This window comes from Mycteria americana, chromosome 22 (genome assembly GCF_035582795.1).
Source record: "Mycteria americana isolate JAX WOST 10 ecotype Jacksonville Zoo and Gardens chromosome 22, USCA_MyAme_1.0, whole genome shotgun sequence".
NCBI lineage: Eukaryota > Metazoa > Chordata > Aves > Ciconiiformes > Ciconiidae > Mycteria > Mycteria americana.
Genome location: NC_134386.1, coordinates 3,296,243 through 3,315,762, shown reverse-complemented (window position 1 = coordinate 3,315,762; position 19,520 = coordinate 3,296,243). Strand labels below are relative to the sequence as shown.

Here is a 19,520-nt window from a genome sequence, read left to right as displayed (position 1 = left end):
GGCTCCCCTGGCTGCCTGTCGTCACCCGCTGCCTGTCGTCTTCTGGGCGCGCTTCGGGATATCTGCGTCGGATTTGTACGGCATGGAGAGCAACGTGACCCCAGTCTGTGACTGAGGCTTCCTGGTGCTGCCACAACACAAATAATAAATAATAATTATGCTGGGCTCGGAGCAGCTGACATAGGAGTGGCTTGGCTGGAATCACCGTCCTATCCAGCCCGGCATGGGCCTCACTTATCCCCGTGAACTAGGACGAGAGGGAGGAGGACAGAAGAGGAAATCCACTGCAAACATTCACCTTCTTCCTCCTGTGTAGGAGGGAGCATACAGAGTGAGAGTCGACACACCAGCTAATTTTTCTTCTGATACAACGCCAATTGCTGCACCGGAGCTGCTCCTGGGATGAATTTGGCCCAGTGTTTACATGAATTATTATTATTCATTAAGATTATCTTGTGGTTAAAACACAGGAGCGGGAAGTGAGCGATATGTTCCTGGCTCTGCCACCGACTCTGAGCATGGCCCTGGGCAACTCACTTTCCCCCATTACTTTCCGGAAATATATTTTCAACTGAACAAACACTAGCATTGAAATGAGGGAAAATGACACAGATTATGAACATCTGCATAAATACCTGATCGACATCCAAATCCTACTGAGAAACAACAAAACAATGATCTCAAAGTTCAGCGAGAGCTGCTTTTGTTTCTTTTATTTGCTAATACATTTGTGAATAGGGCTTGGTTTAAATGTTACAGCAATTGCTGGGGGCCTAAATTTTCAACCCATTCATATTCTGTCGGGGAGACAGTGGAAAAGGAACGGGCATGGATACGCACAAGCTAGAAATTTTCCCATCCAAAAAGTCAGAGAAATAGGGCTAAAAATACTAAACAGGTGAAGAAGAAAAAGCATTGCAAGGAGAAGAGAAGATGCAACGAAAATATTCGATTCCTTGTTGTGGTCTGGCTATTTCACACCGCTCCCGTGGCTCAGTGGGCCCTTCTGGAGCATCTCACTTTTTGGGGGGGAACCTCTCCCAGCTCTGAGGCTGGCAGAGGGGCCCCCAGCCCTACGCACCCCATCCTGCCAGCGCCCTGCTCCGGCCTCTCTCGCCCCGTGTGACAAACACGGGAGCAGCGCTGCGGCCGTGCTCCAGCCTGGGCAAGATAAAGGGGATTACAGCTGGCTCCTGGATGGGGTTCCCTGGGCGAAGCAGAGCTCAGACTTAAGGAGGCTGGTCCGCTGTGTCAGTGGGGGATGAAAGGAGCTTGTTTCTTCTGTTCCAAATCTGACAACTTTTACATCAAATAAAGGGCACGGGTTGCCTTTCAAAGAAGGGGGGGGAAGAAACCCAACTATTTTAATTGACTCTCCCTTAGGGGAGGGAGGAGAAATGATGCAATTATATGAGGGAGGTGGGGAGAGGGGTAGGATCATGAACTGGATCCAGTTTTGTGAACCAAATGGTTGAGAATGTCCTCAGACCTCCTACTCCATGGGCTTAACGCAGCTCTAGGACAAGGGTGCACCCTTTGCAACTTTCCCCACCATGATTTATGGTGATCCCTCCAAAACCCCTGTACTGCTTTCAGCATATTTTCTTGCTCAGCCAGGGCATCCTTTAATTATCCTGTTTGTAAATTTGCAATTAATTAATTAGTCTGTGTCTGAAAGGGCTTAGAAAATGTAAGTGTGGCTGAGTATTGTTACTGTCAAGTTCAATTATTATCATTAAATATTTATCTAGCATTGTAACTGGTGGCTGGCATTTTCGAGAGATTAAGAAAGATACTGTTCCTGCCTGGAAGGCCTTGTCATCCAAATTAGACAAAGAGAGAACATGGAGATTGACAAAAGAAAAGGACCGAGATGGAAAGGATTGAGACACCATAAATAAAGGCAGTTGTGAGTCATATTGTAAGCAAATACCTCTAAGCAGAAGGATGAAGAGAAGCAGGGGTAGAGCAGGGACGGCAGTTAGATTAGACCTGTCAAGATGCCGCTTTTCAGTAAATAGGGCAGTGGTGCGAGGACCTCCCCATGGAAGCTCTGATACCGGACACTCTGCCTCTTTGCAGGACTTTTTTAACTACGGGGCCGCGCTCAGGGCAGCACATTCTGCCCTTAACTCCCTGCAGGTCAATGCAGCACCGCAAACCCGCTCCTACCCCTTTGCTCCAGACCCGGCTGGACGCAGGGAAGCAGCGATGTCCCAGCCAGTTCCTTCTGGCCGACGGTCGTGGAGCGAGGGGGACGCTGAGGCTCTGCAGTGGAAGCGCATGAGATGCAGAAGGGCGCAAGGCTTTTTGCTGAACACCGTCAGACTAGCAGAGACACTGTTTGGCGCTTTCAGGGATGGGCATATTTGTCCCTGTGGAGCTAGATTAAAATGCCAGCCCTTCCCTCTCCTCCCCACAACTCCCCATTGCCTTCCCTCATTCCTGGCCTGGCTCCAATCACAGCTGGGATCTCTGGGCAGGCGGAAGGCGGCTCTTGAACCCCAATCAAGCTGGCCAGGTCCTGCAAGTGTGGGGAGGTTTGGTAATGGGAATGCCCACTGAGGGTGGGGTGCACCCCTTCCCCTGCCCACCTGGTTCTTCCAGCGGGGAGGATGCTGTGTTCCTGCCATCCCGCCCGGCCCCGGCGAGCCAGGGCTGCTGCTGAGCGTGGGGAACACTCCCTGGGTGACACGCTGCCTCTGGGACGTCCTTGCTCAATGATGCTGCGGTGAATGAAAAACAAACAAGAATCCTGTGCTCTTTATTGCATGTTACGAGGTGACATGGTTATAAAAATACAGGAGAGCGAATTTGCCAAGAAGGGAATGGGAGTGAGCAACAGAGGAGTTGGTTTCCTCCACGTGTTCACTCTTTGGCCTTATGCAAATCTCAGTAATACCCATTTCTCTTTCTTTAAAATCTGAAAATAACAGCGCTGCTCCTCTGGGCAGTGACTGCTGCTCTGCCTGGGTCTTGGTCTTGCTTCACCTCTCAGTGATACTGCAGAAATCACACAAGTCTATTCCGCGCTAGGTGTGCACGCACTCACAAATTCTGTAACCAGCGCTTAAGATCTGATCCAAACAGGGCCCTGGTGACTTATTCCCAAGAGGAAAGGATTTTCCCAGCCTCAATTTTCCTGTCTTGGGAGTTTCTATCCATTTGGGACAAAGAGAGCTGGGTGGAAAATAATCTTTGGTTTTCTGGTCTTTGCTCCAGATGTCAGTATTAAACTACCTGGAGTGCTGAGAAATCATATTAAGTGATAAGCAACGTTAAGGTAAATTGGGTTATAATAATCCTTAATGGTTATCTAGTACTTTATAATTCCAAAGAACTCATCAAACATTAATTAATTCTTATAATGGCCATCTAAATGTTATCTTCTCTCTGGAGATGGGGAAGCTGACAGGTGAGCCTTGCCTAAGGCTGCAGAGCCCAGCAGAAGCAGGGTCAGCGCTAGAGCCCGAGGACTTCTGCCCTCAAAGCTGGTCTCTGCCCGCACCGTATCCCCGTTTTGGTCCCTGCCCGCATCCACGACGCCATGACCTGGATTTCTGAGGCACCTCAGGCTGGAGGAACGGGCATGTCGAAATCCAGGGGAAGCACTGTTTACTGGAAGCCAGCCTCCACACGCATGCCACACGGTCGCATGTGGCAGCCTGGTCAGACGTGACGCGTGGTCTGCAAGGTTGTTAAAACCCCAGCCTTTGACCAGCTCAGCCAGCCATCAGATGGAAGGAATGCAGGAGGCATCCGGGGCTGAGCAGTGATGGCCAGCATCCCCAAAGTGGGATGACCCCTCTGGATTTAGGGACAAAAGGGTAAAAAAACCTCAAAATGGGCAAAACAGGCTCACAAAATCTGCTGCCAGCCAGTTCTTGCAGGGCTTCTCCTGCCCCACCACTGCCCACACGAGGATCAGAGGACGGCGTTTCCTTAAATACTTTCTGCGTTCTGGGGGAGATCCAAATCCCAGCAAACCAACAGCCTGGCAAGGCTCCGCGTGTTTGCATCTCACTGCACCAGAGCTGGCCCAGGACTCCAGCGGGCTAAAATATGGGCTAGCTGGCTCCTCATCCCGAGCTAACTCCTTTAAAGCTCGTTCAAGTCTATCTCCAGCATGTTACAGTCCCAGCAGTGACTACAATATAGACATTCCCGCAGATCCTAAACGTGATTACACAGAACCCGGCTGTGTCTCTGCGGTTTTCTCTCACTACCAGGCTTGTCGACATGGAGCCACTCCGAAAAATTAATTCAAATTAATTAAAAGTATGAATTTAAAGTTGATCAGTTAAAGCCCGTTAAACTCATGATTCAGATTTCAGAATTAAAATGGTTTTAATTTAATCTAGTTCAACACACTCTCAAAGTAAATTAAACTAAACCACATTAAAGCTATTTTAATTCTCAATAAGCATGTTTAATGTGGTTTAATTTATCCACTTTCAAAGTGAATGCAGATTAACCTTCCTCAATGTCCCCAAGTAGACAAACCCTGCTATAGGAAGCAAAGATGCAATTGAAGTCCACCAACAAAACCGATCAAGAGTTTTGATCTGGACTGGGACCAAGCCATAATTTATCACGCTCTCCCAGATACGTCCACACTGCAATTTCAGGTCTGACAGCAGCACCATCCAGTAGCCCAGTGACTGTAACCCAGCCAGCGAGGCTACCGAAGGCTGCGGGCTTCAACGGGGCTGCGCAGGCTGCCAGGGACCCTCGGGTTGTCGGGCCGAGCTGCAGCCCACGCTGCCGTGTTGTCCTGGTTGGGTTTTGTCCTTGGGGCAAAAGTACAGGTACCTGCGGCGCTCATCCAGAGCTTCGGCTGTGGTGGAAGCATCCCTGCAGGGACAGCCGAGATGCTGGGATGCCATCTACAGGGGATAATTCAGCTCAGCACAAGGGCCATGGGGCCAGATGCTGACGCTCAGCTCCCCGGCAGCTGGGGCCAAGCGCTCCCAAGGAGCCCAGCGCCTGGTGCTTCGACGCCGAGCTCGCTAGGAAGCTCAGGCCTTTGTGTAGCTGCTTAAGAAAGGAACTCTTTGCAAATGCAAAGCCTGAGGGTGATGGATAGCTCTCCTAGAAATCCAGACCTCAAACTGGTTCAAAGGTATCAGACAGGCAGCCCTGAACACTTCCAAGAGCAGAAAAGCCTTCTCCTAGGACATTTTTCCAGCACGCTCCGTTCCTTCTAAAAAAACACCAGTCATTTTATCCCATACAAGCCACGGCCTCTCTGCTGAGCCAGGAGCCACGTGAGCGCCAGCTATATTTCTGATGCGAAACCTCTTCCGTGGTTTGCTCTGACATCTGACTCATAAGGAATCAGCTCCCGATTCCTGTGAGGAAGGTGAGGGACCGAGAGGGCACCGTCCCCTCCCCAGACCTCAGCTCAGTCAGACCCGCTGACACCATGGGGTCCTGCAACTGGAAGCAGCATGGCTGAGGGCTCGGGAAGCGAAGTCTGGGGCTTAGTCCCTTTTTACATTCCGGCTGGGCTTGGTGCCAAGGCGCTTTCTATGCACACGAGATTCACAGTGATTTTGTGCCAGTGTATACTTAACCCCACGCATAAATAATAGCTCTGCATTCAGTAGGTAATGCCATTAATTGCCCTCACATTACCTTTCCCTTTCAGGCTGCGCAGAAGGAATCCCAGAAGGGGAATGTCAGCCTCGTGTCAGTGCAGAATTGGAGCTGTCCCCTGAGCTGCACCGTTTCTGACCTGAACAGGAGCTCTGGTAAAGTTATAACTTCACAGATGTTATCCAGCTACAGGCTTCTCGCCCTCAGTTGGTTGTCACAGCACATGGCCGCACGCTAGCTTGAAGGGGCACAGGGAGCCCACACAGACCATGCATTTCCTTGCATACATATATAATTTCTGCTACGTGCGTCCCCCTACCCCAGACAAGCAGCTTGGACTTTGCATGACTTTAGGCACCCAGCCCTTCTCTCCCAAGCCTTTCCTTATCCCCGTCCACCCCACAAGGGAGCAGGGAAATTTCCCCTCCGTGGTCTTTTCCCTTGGCTGCTCACAGATGGCAGCAGCAAGGGTCCCACGGCCACCCCGGAGCTCCGATGTCTGGGAAATGAGCTACAGCCCCCAAAGCATGGACCCCTCTGCCTGCATCAGCCCCGGCAGCTGCAAGTCTGCCCACCAGAGCAAGGACAAGAAGGATGGAGGACAGGGAGAAGAGGTAGCCCAGGGTATCTACTTCTCAGGGGCTTAACTGAGGCTGGATTTGTGGGCTGCTGAGTAATTAGGAGAGAAGATCTTTATCAGCTAGGATCTGGGACTGGTTGGTGGTTCCCGTTGTTGATATTGTGGCAAAGCGGTTAAGGGTGGGTGAGCGGAGAGAGAAAAACAAGTCTGATTCCTGTAGACGCTGCCACTGCTGGAGGGTCCTGTCGCCTCCTCGCCAGTCCCCTCGGCTGACTACGAGCCCACGGGTTCCAGCAGCTGGGCAAGGCTCAGCCCTCACCCTCCACGTTTTTGGCACGAGGGAATTATGTCCTTACACCCCCCCAGGAATGCACGGCCCTGGGTCCCCCTCCTCCAGACTGGGGAAGCAGCATAGCACCGGGATGTGTCACTGACCCGGAGAGATACACCAACGCATAGGTGGCACGAGAGACACATGGATCAGGACGCACACGCAGAGCCACACGGCTCCGAGCAGCAGCAAAAACCCTGTGCTACAAACCCAGCGAGAGCACAGCAAAGGGAAGAGACGCGTACACAGCACGGAGAGCGAATCCAGCTTTTGCAGTCGAACGTGCTGTTTCCCCATGCAGTATGTTAAAAATAATAGTTTGACTCCCAGATTTGACTCCTTCCCCGCTCCTGCGAATTGCTCTCCCAGGTCCCCACTGCAAGCCACCTGGCTGAGCCAGGGGACAAGAGCAGGGGCTACCAGTTCAGGTGACACCCAGGGTCTCATCCAGTACATCCCAGGGCTCCTCTGCACTCAGGCTCCCCTGCCCAGACCCTGCAGGGGTGGTTTCTCCTTTTAGCTCACATTCACTCCTGGCCTCCCCAGTCCTCCCTGTGCAACATCATCTGCTCCACTGCCCGCTGCCAAGCACAGACCTGCCCGTGTCAGCCTCCATTTGTGGTGCAGCACCTGCTTTGCTCTTAATGCCGCCTTACTCCCGTCTTACCTCCGCTCCTCCCCTCCCCCAGACAGGGTGATACGGGGTGATACAGCCATGGATGAGGATTTAGGAGAGCTGAGATCTCCTCCCGGCTCCTGTTAGTAGGTGGATGATCGTGATGGGAACGACATGCTGCTTTCTGTCCCCATTTCCCCATCTGCAGAATGGAAATGGCGCGTGAGGGCTGGGGCATGGTGTTATTCTTCACTCTGGCTCTGTACAGGACGGTGCCCAAACCCCAGCAGTCCTTCAGCCCTCCACCATACAGGCTTTAATATCACCCAAACCATTTGCTAAGCTTTGTCATAGTCATTCCCTGTCCCCTCCCAGCCTCAGCAATGCCACTGGCTGTGTTGCTCCCTGGACCCCAGCAACCTTTCGCCCTGCTCGGAGCCCATCCAGCTGCTCTGCTGCCTGCTCCCAGCTGTGCAAGCACCTTGCGTCCACAAGCACCTCGCGTCCACCCTGGCCTGGGGGAGCTGACATGCTGCTCTTCATTCCAGCAGGATGAAGAGTCTTGCAAGTTTCCATGGCCTGACCTTGCATCACCATCAGGGAATTTCTCTCGGGCACTTTGCTGGGAGCAGTAAATCAATCCCTGGTGGTAACCTGATACGCGTTACATTTCATACCTTTCTATCTACAAGGCCAGCCTGCCCGGCGAGGCACGCTGCTGATGCAGTCACATAGAAACTACCTTTCTCTTGTGTACAAACCAGCCCTGAACGAGCGCAGGAGCAGCCTGGCACGAAAGGGACTGGTTTTGCACAGCGCTGCGCTCCCCCGGGGCTCCAGCACGGGCTGGAAGTGCTCTGTCAGCACTTGTGAACCTGGGGCTTGCTGGGAGTCCCGGTAAACTCCACCTCTGAGCCTCATCCCTCTGGGAATACCGAGGAGAGGATGGCCAAGCTGCCCCCAGACACCAGCTTGGGGTTCAGCGTCTCTTTCTCCTTCTGCACGCTCTCCCACCACCCTGCTGGAGACGTGGTCTACCTGGGAGGGCTGCGGCAGGGGAGAGGGAGCCCTGGGCTCCCGGCTGGCTCCGCGGAGGAGCCTGCCCCAGCACTCGCAGGGAGGCGAGAGCCAGATCAGCTGCATTCCAGGGCACACGATGCCCTGTGAAGTGGGAAGGCCCCGGGCCAGACCGCTCCTAAATCCTGAAGGTGCCAGAGTGGTGTGGGTTGGAAGAACAGGTCGGGGCTGCCGCCCGAACGGGAGCGTGGGGACGGTCTGTTTGTGCGAGGTTGCACAGAACAGCCGGCTCCGCGGTTGAGAAAGAGGAGAGGGTGTGAGGGAGGAGGCGAGGGGAGCAGTGGGACCCGGGGTGTCGGAGCTCCTCCCTCGGATGTCACCTCCGCACCCGGACTGTCCCCCGGCAATGCAGGGCTGGGATGAACCACGGGGATTCAGGAGGGAGAAGGATGCGTGACGCAAAGGGCTTGTGTGTTTGGCAGAGGACACCCATGCTCTGAGCCATGCGGACACCGGCTGGGAGGCACGCAGTGACGCTAGCGCAGGGCTAAGCCCAGGCTAGCTGGCCTGGGTCTATTTATTCCGTCTTGCTGCCACACTCACCCGCTTATCTGGCTTTGGGATTGAAGTGACTTTGTGTCTGGCAGGCTCGGAGCCTTGGGGAAAAGACCGTGGAGGCATGAAGTTGTGGAGAAATGGTTTTCAGACAGGGAAGGTTTGGTACCAGGGACTGATCCCGGCCCTGATCCCATTCCCCAGCCCTAAGTGCTGAGCTGCCGCAGGGTATTCTGCAGTCGCCTGGCTCCTGGACAAGGAGAGCCCTTTGGCTGTCTCCGTGTAGGGTGCACAGATGGACCAAGGGTTGGGGAGGATAAATGGTCCCTCCTTGAGCCTCGGAAGCAGGATTTAACTCTCGCTGGGCCTTCCCTCCAGCGGGGTTAGCCTCACCCTCCCCACAACCGCAGAGCCCCAGCGTGCCCCACCCTGGCACCCTGCATCCCGGCCCCACGCGCTTGCCCGACATAATTGCCCCACCACACAGTCATACCGCTGCACCATCCCCAGCAGCCGGCATCTCACCACACCATCGCACGCGCGCGCACGCAAATATTTATGGAGAAGACTCACATTTCTTTACCAACAAACTTGAAAGCATTTAGGAGGGGGGGGAAAAAAAAAAAAAAGCCAATAAAATGATACCTTCCAGCCAACTCACAGCGTCTGGGAGTGATGCTGCTCTTGCTCCCTTCTGGCCTGAGTGGTTAGCCAATTTTTGGGGCTTTGCCAGGGTGTTTCCGTTAGAAGGGGAAACCGATTACATGAGTCAGGTGTTTCTTTGGTACAATTCTGGTTATTTACAGAGCTCCCAGAGAGGCAGCTGCCTCTTTCAGACACTCGTATCTACTTTTCCAGGTGTGCTATGCCCTCAAAATACGTCTTTCCCTTGCTCCTTCTCTTGGCGGAATGGACACAATCGTCTCTATATTTGCCGTATATTCAAGCATAATGTAATCAGCTGTGCCATGAGGCTACGAGCTTAAGCCCTGGGACATCCTATTATTTCAGCTGTTGCTGTCTGAAGAGGCAGTTAGTAATTTCTTCCATTATCTTTGAATACAAGATGGCCAGGAGCCCCCTCCACTTTTCTACATAGCAGTCCATGTATGAGATTCGTCTGTTTGCTGGCTGAACAAAAAGGAAAAATGTTCTGTGCTGGAGCATAACTTTCACCTGAAGTTATTTTATTGTCTTTTTCACCTTGAAAAAAACCCAGATTAATTTGAAATCAAAACACTGCTTTGAACCCCCCAAATTTAATTTCATTTCTGATCTTTTTGAAACAAAGCAAACATTTGAACTTCCTCCAGGTTTTCCCTCCTGCCTTCTCCAAAATAAACTGCCACATTCAATCCAAATTCATGAGTAGTTTTGGTGTCTCTTTTGATCATCATGCCCCGAAACATCATTCCTGGTGCATTTGCTTTCACCAAAAAGGCTTTGTTCAGTTCTTGAAAAAACATCTCTGCCTGTTCCAGAGATCATGATGTTACCAACAGCATCTCCCGGCATAACAGTACTCTGCGCCATCATCTGCTCTGACATCCAGCCCTCTGCGGAGAGCCGAGGAGGACCATCATGCCCAGTGCCCCGAGCCTTCCCCTATAGCCAGATAACCCCAGCACGCTCGCCCTACAGGTATATCCCACCATTTCGGCCGGCAAACAACAGGGGTCTTATAGCCATACATTCAGCCCAAGCAAAAGTCAGCAAAGTTACCTGCTTCGACACCGAGTACTGAAATGGATAAAAGACCCCACAGATTGGGAAAAGCAGCAGGTTCTGCACCGCGTGCTAAGGATCCCATGACCCCGTTTGCGTTGCCTCTGGAGTACTGAGATCCCAATGCTATCCAGAGCATTGGAGTGGCTCTTATAAAGAAGATGTGACACAAAATCTCAAAATGGTGGCAGCGTGAATCTTAAAGCAGCTGCCATACCTTCTGGAAGTAGTATGATGCACAGGCGTAAGAGCTCTGCTCTGGGTATCACAGGGGAAGTCTCCAACTTTTTAAGTCCTCTTCTCAGCAGGATGCTGAAGTCACTCTTCTAAGGAGCTTCTTTCTTCTTGGGGTATCAAGTCATTGTACTTACACTGGACAATCTGCCCTGGCTCTGGATGTAGTTGTAGGCTAAATTTCAAGCTGAGTTTGGCTGATCTAAATCCATAAGGAAACACAGGACACAGGGTTTTTTGGAGAAGTCTGATAATGGGGTTTGATCGTGCCTATCTCTAGACTGAGGTTTCTTCTCTGACGGGTTCTCCCCATGTGTCCACAGAAGAGACAGAGAAGCACTGAGAGGGAATTTAACAAAGATGGGGAGACAATACTAGGGTGATATTCCCCAGGAAAAACATTCAGGCTTTGGCGTGAAGTAGAGACCCCAGTATTTTGTGAAGCTTAAGAAGCCCACTGCATTTTAAGATGAGTCAGAAATCAGGAAGATCATACTCGATCTCATCTTCTCTGAGGCTCCAGTGCCTCCTAATGAGCCCTGTGCATTGTTTTCATTCTGGTGTTCTTGGTTAAACTTTATCTCTAGCCATGCTTCATTATTATTTATATTAGGATAGCGCCCGGGGGCCTTCACCCAGCTCCAAGCCCCACTGTGCCGAGCACTGCACAGACATGCTCGCAGAGAGAGCCCAGCCCTGCGAGGCTTCCAGTCTCACTAGACAAAGGAAATATTATTATGCCCATCACCCCCACTTTGAGGAGCAGTCCAGAAAGACCCGGGGAAGTGCCCAGGGTCACAGAGGGTTTCCACCTCCAGCCTCTGCTCCATTGCCTTGAGCTAAATTCCCAAGTGGCCAAATCTGTCATGATTTCATTGAGTTGAATGGATGCCACAAGCTAAAAGGAGGTCCTTTGTCTCCTGCTCCACAAACGTGGGGCAGAAAAGAAGGGAATGGCAGGACTCCTCTTTGTCCAAGCACCCTGTCCAAAGCCTGCTAAAGTCACTGAGAGAGTCTTTCCATGAGCTCAGTTAATACTGGATCAGGTCTCTTTGATATACCCTGGGTAACCCTCATGTCCGTCACTAACTTCTTCGTGACTCAGTTTCCCCACCACCATGAAGCTGCTGGGCCCACGTGCAAAGCACAAGCATTGCTTTTGCTGGTGCCGGCACAGGCAGAGACAGAGCGAGATGAGATCACCCAAGAATGTCCTGGGAAGAAGAGGACTCCTCCGGGATGTCTTCATCTCCACGAGGAAGGAAGTGGAGGGGGTATAAATCACCACGGCTTCACCTTATCAGAAATCAAAATCTCTGCAGCTGATCCAAGCCCAGACTGCCGTGGGCATCCCTATTGCTTTTCCTGTCAGTTCCCTTGTTGTTAGAAAGGCAAGTACAGAACAGCACATGCAAACAACACAATTAGGATTGTATGTGCTAATAAGGGTTTCGGCACCATGCGGCTTTAATATGCAGTGATCAGAGAATTTTCCCTGGCTCCTCTCCCCAAAGAGTTATTTGCTTAGGCTGCCTTGCTCAGTTGCCTGGGAGCTCTCAGCACCTCGCGCTCACTCCAGCAACATCCTCCACCCCAGCAAGGCCACCTATTGAGGTTCTCCCTACCACGTATGCTCCACCAAGCAGGAATGAAAACATTGCTCCAGACGCAGTCTGAACTGCACCCTCTGCCTGCATCCCCTTATCTTGTCTCGGAGTCTGGGAGGTTCGTTTCCCAAAGGGGCTCCCTCCAACGTGCCCCCGGACGTGCCAGCAGCTGGCACTTCATGTCTGTTGGCACCATCTCCGGCAAGATCTGAACCGACAGTGGCAAACTGGCATAGCAGGATCATGCACCGGCCACGCTCTTTATTAACAACAATCCTTAGCACACGTGGGCCTGTGCTTTTCATCCACCTTACCTTCCTTTACACGGGGAGGCCAGAATGACTTCCAGGTGGGGAAACTGAGACCCAGAGCAGGGAACGAATATCGTGACAGTATTGCCCGGTGGTTACAGCATAGCACTCAGTGTAGGCTTCAGCTTTGCCACTGCCACTTCACAGAATCACAGAATCACAGAATCATATAGGTTGGAAAAGACCTTTAAGATCATCGAGTCCAACCATAAACCTAACACTGCCAAAAACCATCACTACACCATGTCTCTAAGTACCTCATCCAAACGTCCTTTAAATACCTCCAGGGATGGCGACTCAACCACTTCCCTGGGCAGTCTGTTCCAATGCTTGATAACCCTCTCGGTGAAGAAAAATTTCCTAATATCCAGTCTAAACCTCCCCTGGCGCAACTTGAGGCCATTTCCTCTTGTCCTATCACTTGTTACCTGGGAGAAGAGACCGACCCCCACCTCTCTACAACCTCCTTTCAGGTAGTTGTAGAGAGCGATGAGGTCTCCCCTCAGCCTCCTTTTCTCCAGGCTAAACAGTCCCAGCTCCCTCAGCCGCTCCTCATAAGACTTCTGCTCCAGACCCTTCACCAGCTTCGTTGCCCTTCTCTGTACGCGCTCCAGTACCTCAATATCCCTCTTGTAGTGGGGGGCCCAAAACTGAACACAGTATTCGAGGTGCGGCCTCACCAGTGCCGAGTACAGGGGCACAATCACTTCCCTAGTCCTGCTGGCCACGCTATTTTTGATACAGGCCAGGATGCCATTGGCCTTCTTGGCCGCCTGGGCACACTGCTGGCTCATATTCAGGCGGCTGTCAACCAACACCCCCAGGTCCTTCTCTGCCAACTTGTGTTGTCCCTGAGTGTGTCACCTCACCTTTGCAATTCTTTGGCTTCTCAAGGTCGCTTTGAAGTCTGTTGATGAGTGATGCTGTGTTAGAGCTGGGATGGATGTGAGGAACCTTGTCCTGGTCACATCCCATATCCCCATACCTCAACTGCACTCCAGCCAAATTCTTTGGCGTTCAGCTCACAAGTGGGCATATAATTAAGATGGACTTGGTCCCTCTGGTTGCTGGGAGCAGACCGGCAAAGTCAAAGTAATTCTCCCCATTTCCAGGCATCACTCATTCCTAGCAGTGAGATGGCTCTGGGCCATGGAAGGCAGCGGTGGAGATTATATTTTCTCAAGGCTTTTGTTAAGAGGATCTCTAGGGAGGCAGAAGAGAAGGGGGTGGAGGCCATTGGACTCCAGAATAGTGAACTTCATGGTCATTTCTGACCAGTTTGGGATTTGGAGCAATTGCCACCAGGGGATTGCTGCTACCACGAAGACAGAATTAGAGACAAGCCACATGGCAACATGTGTGAGCCCCAGGGCTAGCCCCGGGACAGCCGCAAAGGGTCACAGCACCATCTTCTGTGCACCCCAGCAGGAGTGGCTGAGACCAGGTGGTGGTTGCTCTACTACAGCTCAGGGATCTCTGCACCTCCCTGCTCTGCTCAGGAATAAGCAGAAGGATGCTCCACAGAAACCCTTACGGATGCAAAAAGTTGTATCAGGCTCCCCCACTCACAGCAGAGGTGGCAGCCACAGAATCGACCGCTTGCCTTCTGCCAAATAACGTAATGCTCTCTGTTTTCCCCAGGGACCTAATTAGCCGGGTCCAAGCTGGTCTGCAAACCCCTTGCACCCCCTGTCAGCTGTGCACCTCCTCCTTCTGCCACCCACCCACACGCGCAGATGAGGCAGGAGCCAGCTGAATGACACAGCCGCATGGCATCGTGCCCCATGTACTTTTAACCCAGCCAGTCCCTCTCCCTTGGGTGGTTCAAGGTCCAAGCGCACCGAGCAGCGCTGACAAACGGGAACACAACAGGTGCTGCCTTTAGGGCTGCGGAGCAAGGTCAGTTGGGTGCCCCTCCTGAAAGCAAAGTTGGTGGCCAAAAACTTCCACCCTCCTGGCTTTTTTTTCCTTGTAATGTTCATGGGAGAGGCTTGTGTCCACAAACAGCCTTTGCCGTCCCCTCCCCTGATTCTTGCTGCTGGGACTGCATAACTGCAGCTGGTAGGTTCCCCAAGTCTCCTGTAGCCATTGCACCACGCCAACCCGGGCGAGAGGACAGGGATTCGGGGACCTCGAAGCTTCCGCAGGATGAGTGCCACGTTATTTCTCACTGAGGACCCTGCTGAGGAATGATTTTAGTCCAGGCAGGATCTCTTGAAGTCTCTCAGACATGTGGGGAGATGCAAAGGTGCCCAGAGCTGTGCGATCCCCCAGCAAAGCTGCTTGCTCAAGGGCTTCAAGAAAGTTTTTCTGAAGGAAACCTCAAGCTCTGGGAGGCTCCGGCCGAGGTGCCAGCGGGATGCACAGCTCTCCGGAGGAGGGTGCGGCCCACCGAGGAGCTTAGCACGGCACATGAAAGGGAACGCCAGCGAGATCAAGTAAGAGATCTTTGGGAAGTTGCTGAGATTTTTCTACCCTAATTCCCTCTAAGCCAAACAAGATCTCCCTCATCTGGCTGAAGTTCCCCCCACCCATCCCTCTGCAAAAATGCTGGGCTCTTGGCGCAGCTGAACAGAGACATCTTGCGGTGATGAGGAACCCGGCACCGGGGCTCCGAAGGGAAGGAAAGTCACCCCTTGGGCCCCAGAAGTGCAAACAGACCTGTCGGATGGGGAAGACTCTTACCTGTGGAAGAAAAGGCTGCAGTGCTCCACAGGAGATGGCTGCCAGGGATACCCACGGGGTAAATATTGACAATCAGGATCAGCTTCTGTGATCTGGTACCTGCAGACCTGCACGCCTTGCCAGCGCTAACTGGATTGCCTGCGAGGCAAGGAAGAACCAGTATCCTAAATTCATAGACGGTGGGAAAGGGACTGGGAGGTGTTAAGGCACTGAGGAGAGACGTGTCCTATCCAAGCCAGCCAGAAAACCTACAACCAAGCCAAAGCTGCACTCGTGGTGGTCAGCACCCTCCCTGCAGCACTGCCTTTTCCCTGCAGTGACTCATTCCCCTGCAAAATTCCCCTCCTGTGACCCTACACAAACAAACTCTTGCTGCTGTCATAGGGGACGTTCTGCAGCACAGAACTACTGTGTTGTCTGACGTGGGTGCTCCGCTGTCCTTTGAGAGCCTGCCTTCACACAGCTGCCCCGGGACCCGTGCCTTTATCTTTGGTGTAAGAGGTACTGGCTAACGAACAGGAGGTGAGGCTATGAAATAGGCTTAGCATCCACAAGCTATTAAGATAGCACAAAGGCACCGAGTGCTTCCCCTTTTCCACCCACAGACAAGCTCTCTCTCCATCCCGCTGGTGTGCCAGCAAGACTCAGTAAAATGTTCACAATTCATTGTAAGAAATACTGAGATGCTAGAACCTAAAAAAAATCATTCCCAACAGCTGGCATTAGACCAGCTCTAATTTTTTTTTTTTGGTAGCACACTGATGAAACACTTGGCTTGCTTTTCATCTAGTCTCATTGGCATCTCAGTGGCCTGGACAGCATCAAACACAGCCTGTGGCTGGGAGTCTGATCAGGCAGAGCAAAGTGTCTTAGTAAGAGCCAGTTGCAATTTTCTAAACTAAAAACTGAAGATCTCTTAATATTCCAGACTTCGAATTAATAACAAGAGAAGGTATTCCAAATATTTTCCTACCAGCTCCCCTTTTTCTTCCCAATCATCTCACATTACTTATAAGTATTATTGCAATGACCAAAACCCCTTATCAGAATATAGATCCCATTGTTCTAACTGCTGTGTAAACACAGATGAAAAGATAAATTATGCTCAGGGGCCTGAGGGCATCTTTAAAGCATCACAATTGTTATTATTATTTAAAAACATGGGAGCGGAACTTCAGCTGCTAATAAGCAACAACAGTTGAATTCATCTCACTGCAGTCATGTGCATTTCCATCTGCTGAGAAGATGAAGCAAAAAAACCTCAAAATCTGGTTTTCAGTTCAGAATATGGCACTGGAAGTAGGAACGTAAATTATGAAATAATACTGACAGATTTTAGTTAAAGCTTGTGTTGTTACGCAAAAACTATTTGCAAAAAGCAACCATTTGATACTTTATAATCAGGAATTACTTCAAAGCCAGATCTACCTTATTTTCCATGGTTTCCTTTTGCTAAGATCACCCATTATTACGATTTCCCAAAGCACTTGAAGTGAATACACATCTTTGACAGCTGGAACTACTAACCAATGGTAACACCTGCCTGTCGTAATCTGATTTGTTGCATTTTTCTAGTCACTTTGAAGGTGGAAGTCACACATGCACATGCATGTGCACAGGCACCCACACACGCCTCCTGCCTATAACACTGCCATCAGAGCTCCCAGGGTGTTCAGGGAGAGGTGGCCTGCAGTCCCAGCCGGCCAGCCCTGCTCTCTGACTGCTGCTGCCGTTCTCAGTGCTCCGATACTGCAGCACACGATATGCCACAGAGAGTCACGTAGGTCCGGTGATTTGTTCAATGCCTTGTTCGATACGGAACTCACCTTCTCCATGTGCAGAAGACCCAGTCCCCCTCCTCTGACCTCCGTTTTGCCACTTTCCCTGCACTCCTGCTCAGAATCATGCACCTCAACTCATGAGTTTGGAAGTGACCATGGAAGAAGTTTTTTGCATCAGTGAAAGATGATGGGAAGCTTGCACAATCTCTGGATTTGCGGGCAAACTTTTAGTATTTCCATTTTGCCCAATATGCGGACGTTTGGTGCCTGGGCCATGCGTCAGCCTGCACCCTGGATAAAGACCCCAAAGCCTAGGGAAGATTGTCACTGGATTGGTAGAGGCAGCAAATAATGTCACATTTTCGGTAAACAACCAGACTTACAAGCTGAGAGCCTTGCACTGAGTGCCGTGCAGTAAAATCAAGAAATCAAGTTCACTTCTGCTTGCTATATAATTGCCTTCAGTCCTGGCTTTTCACAATGATGTCCAAGTGCTTTAGACACATGGGTGTGTGGGGCTGGCAGCTCGTCTGCCTCCAGAGCGTGAAGGAACTACATGACTCCATCACGGTTTAACCCCAGTTGGCAGCTAAGCCCCACCCAGCCGCTCGCTCACTCCCCACCAGTGGGATGGGGAAGAGAATCAGAAGAGTAAAAGTGAGAAAATTTGTGGGTTGAGATAAAGACAGTTTAATAGGGAAAGCAAAAGCCACGCACAAGCAAAGCAAAGCAAGGAATTCCTTCACTCCTTCCCATGGGCAGGCAGGGGCTCAGCCATCTCCAGGAAAGCAGGGCTCCAGCACGCCTAACGGTGACTTGGGAAGGCAAACGCCATCGCTCCGAGCGTCCCCCCCTTCCTTCTCCTTCCCCAGCTTTACATGCTGAGCATGAGGCCATACGGTACGGAATAGCCCTTGGGTCGGTTGGGGTCAGCTGCCCCAGCCGTGTCCCCTCCCAGCTCCTTGTGCCCCCCAGCCCCCTCGCTGGTGGGGTGGGGTGAGAGGCAGAAAAGGCTTTGACTGTGTGTAAGGACTGCTCGGCAGTAACGAAAACATCTCTGTACTATCAACACTGTTTTCAGCACAAATCCAAAACATAGCCCCATACTAGCTACTATAAAGAAGATTAACTCTATCCCAGCCAAAACCAGCACAGACTCTCCATCTGAACTATATGACTTAAGTGTTTTCCTGGGCTGTGAATCTCATGTAAAGACTCACGCGTGGCTAGCTTCCAGTCCAAGCAGGAAATACCACAAGATCAGCTTTTCCCATCAAGCTCCAGTCCTTTCTCTCTCGGCTCTGGCAGGAAGCTGAAAAGACAGGACATTTGGAAGTGCTGGGGAAGCTCACGGAAAGGCTTGGTTAGAAAGGCATGGCAGGCTGAGCAGGCATCCACCCCTACATCAACTTAGGGATCTTCCTGCCCCACTCTTTCTTTTGAGATTCATTTTCTCCATTAAAAAAAAAAAAAACAACAGCTTTTTTCAGATCTGTCTGTCTCATTGCATAGGAGTCAGGCTGATCAGTGAACATCCTTGGGGCAGACTTAGCCATTTCCTACAGTCCATCCTCTCTGTCCAGCTCCTGAGAGCCCGTGTCACCGCTTTGAGGCTGAGAGCAGCTCCAAAAGATAGCATGGCCCCTGCTTTCCTCTCTCCTATGCTTGCTGTGCATCTAATGGAGAAACACCAGGGATGAAGGCCAGGGGAAACACTGGTTTGGCGGAGAGGGGCACGTCACAAGCACAGGAGGGGCTGCGATGGAGCAAGTATGAATAACTCCCACTGAGCAGTAAGCAAGCTCTGCTTTGGAGAAGACAGTACCTAATCCTTCCACTGTTCATAAGAAGCAGCCTTCTAACCAGAGAGGAAAGGATTTTTTTATAAACCTCAGACCAAATTACTGCTCCCCAGGCCTAATCAAACACAGTTCCCAAAAGTATTGGCTGGCTGGGGGCTAAGTTTAGGAAGGTGTTTCCTTCCCTGCCTCCACTTTCAAACTAACCAGGATGAGGAGGAGTTCAAAGACCTCAATTGTTTGTGGAACACTTTGAACACAGAAAGGGCCTTGGGCAGGGAGATGGATTGTGGCTAAAGCACAGGCCCAGCAGGCAAGAGACCTTGTCTGCATTCCCTGCTCAGCCACAGAATCAGCATATGACCCCGGAGTGCTGTTCCGTGCCTCAGTTTCCCCACTGAGGAAATCAGGCTGAGGATCTGCCATGTAGGGATGGTAGAGCATCTCGAAGGCTCAGCAAGTCCTTTGGATGAAGAATGCAAACCGTTCTGGTTCAAAGGCTTGCTTCAAACACGGTGATGCTGTGCCCCTTGTGCTAGGCCCTGTACATGCCCAGAGCAAGACAACCCTTGTCTAAAGAGCTCCCCAGTCTAAACAGACAAGAAGAACAAAGGGGGTCCAGGGGGAAGAGATGACTGGCCTGATATACTGAAGGGAATGTACCAGAGGAATGACTTGACT

The 19,520-nt window shown here is 51.4% G+C and overlaps 1 protein-coding gene across 1 annotated transcript; it reads right to left on the bottom strand.

Annotated features, from left to right (window-relative positions):
* Positions 1–247: 247 nt before the first annotated feature.
* LOC142419719 (uncharacterized) lies at positions 248–19,283 on the bottom strand. The gene is made up of 8 exons (XM_075522980.1): positions 19,047–19,283; positions 17,086–17,151; positions 16,891–17,008; positions 16,017–16,105; positions 15,260–15,485; positions 2,595–2,726; positions 2,173–2,524; positions 248–308 (listed from the first exon to the last, which is right to left on the bottom strand). Exons 1-8 carry the CDS (start codon positions 19,281–19,283, stop codon positions 248–250), a joined length of 1,281 nt encoding a protein of 426 aa, XP_075379095.1.
* Between the last annotated feature and the right edge of the window lie 237 nt (positions 19,284–19,520).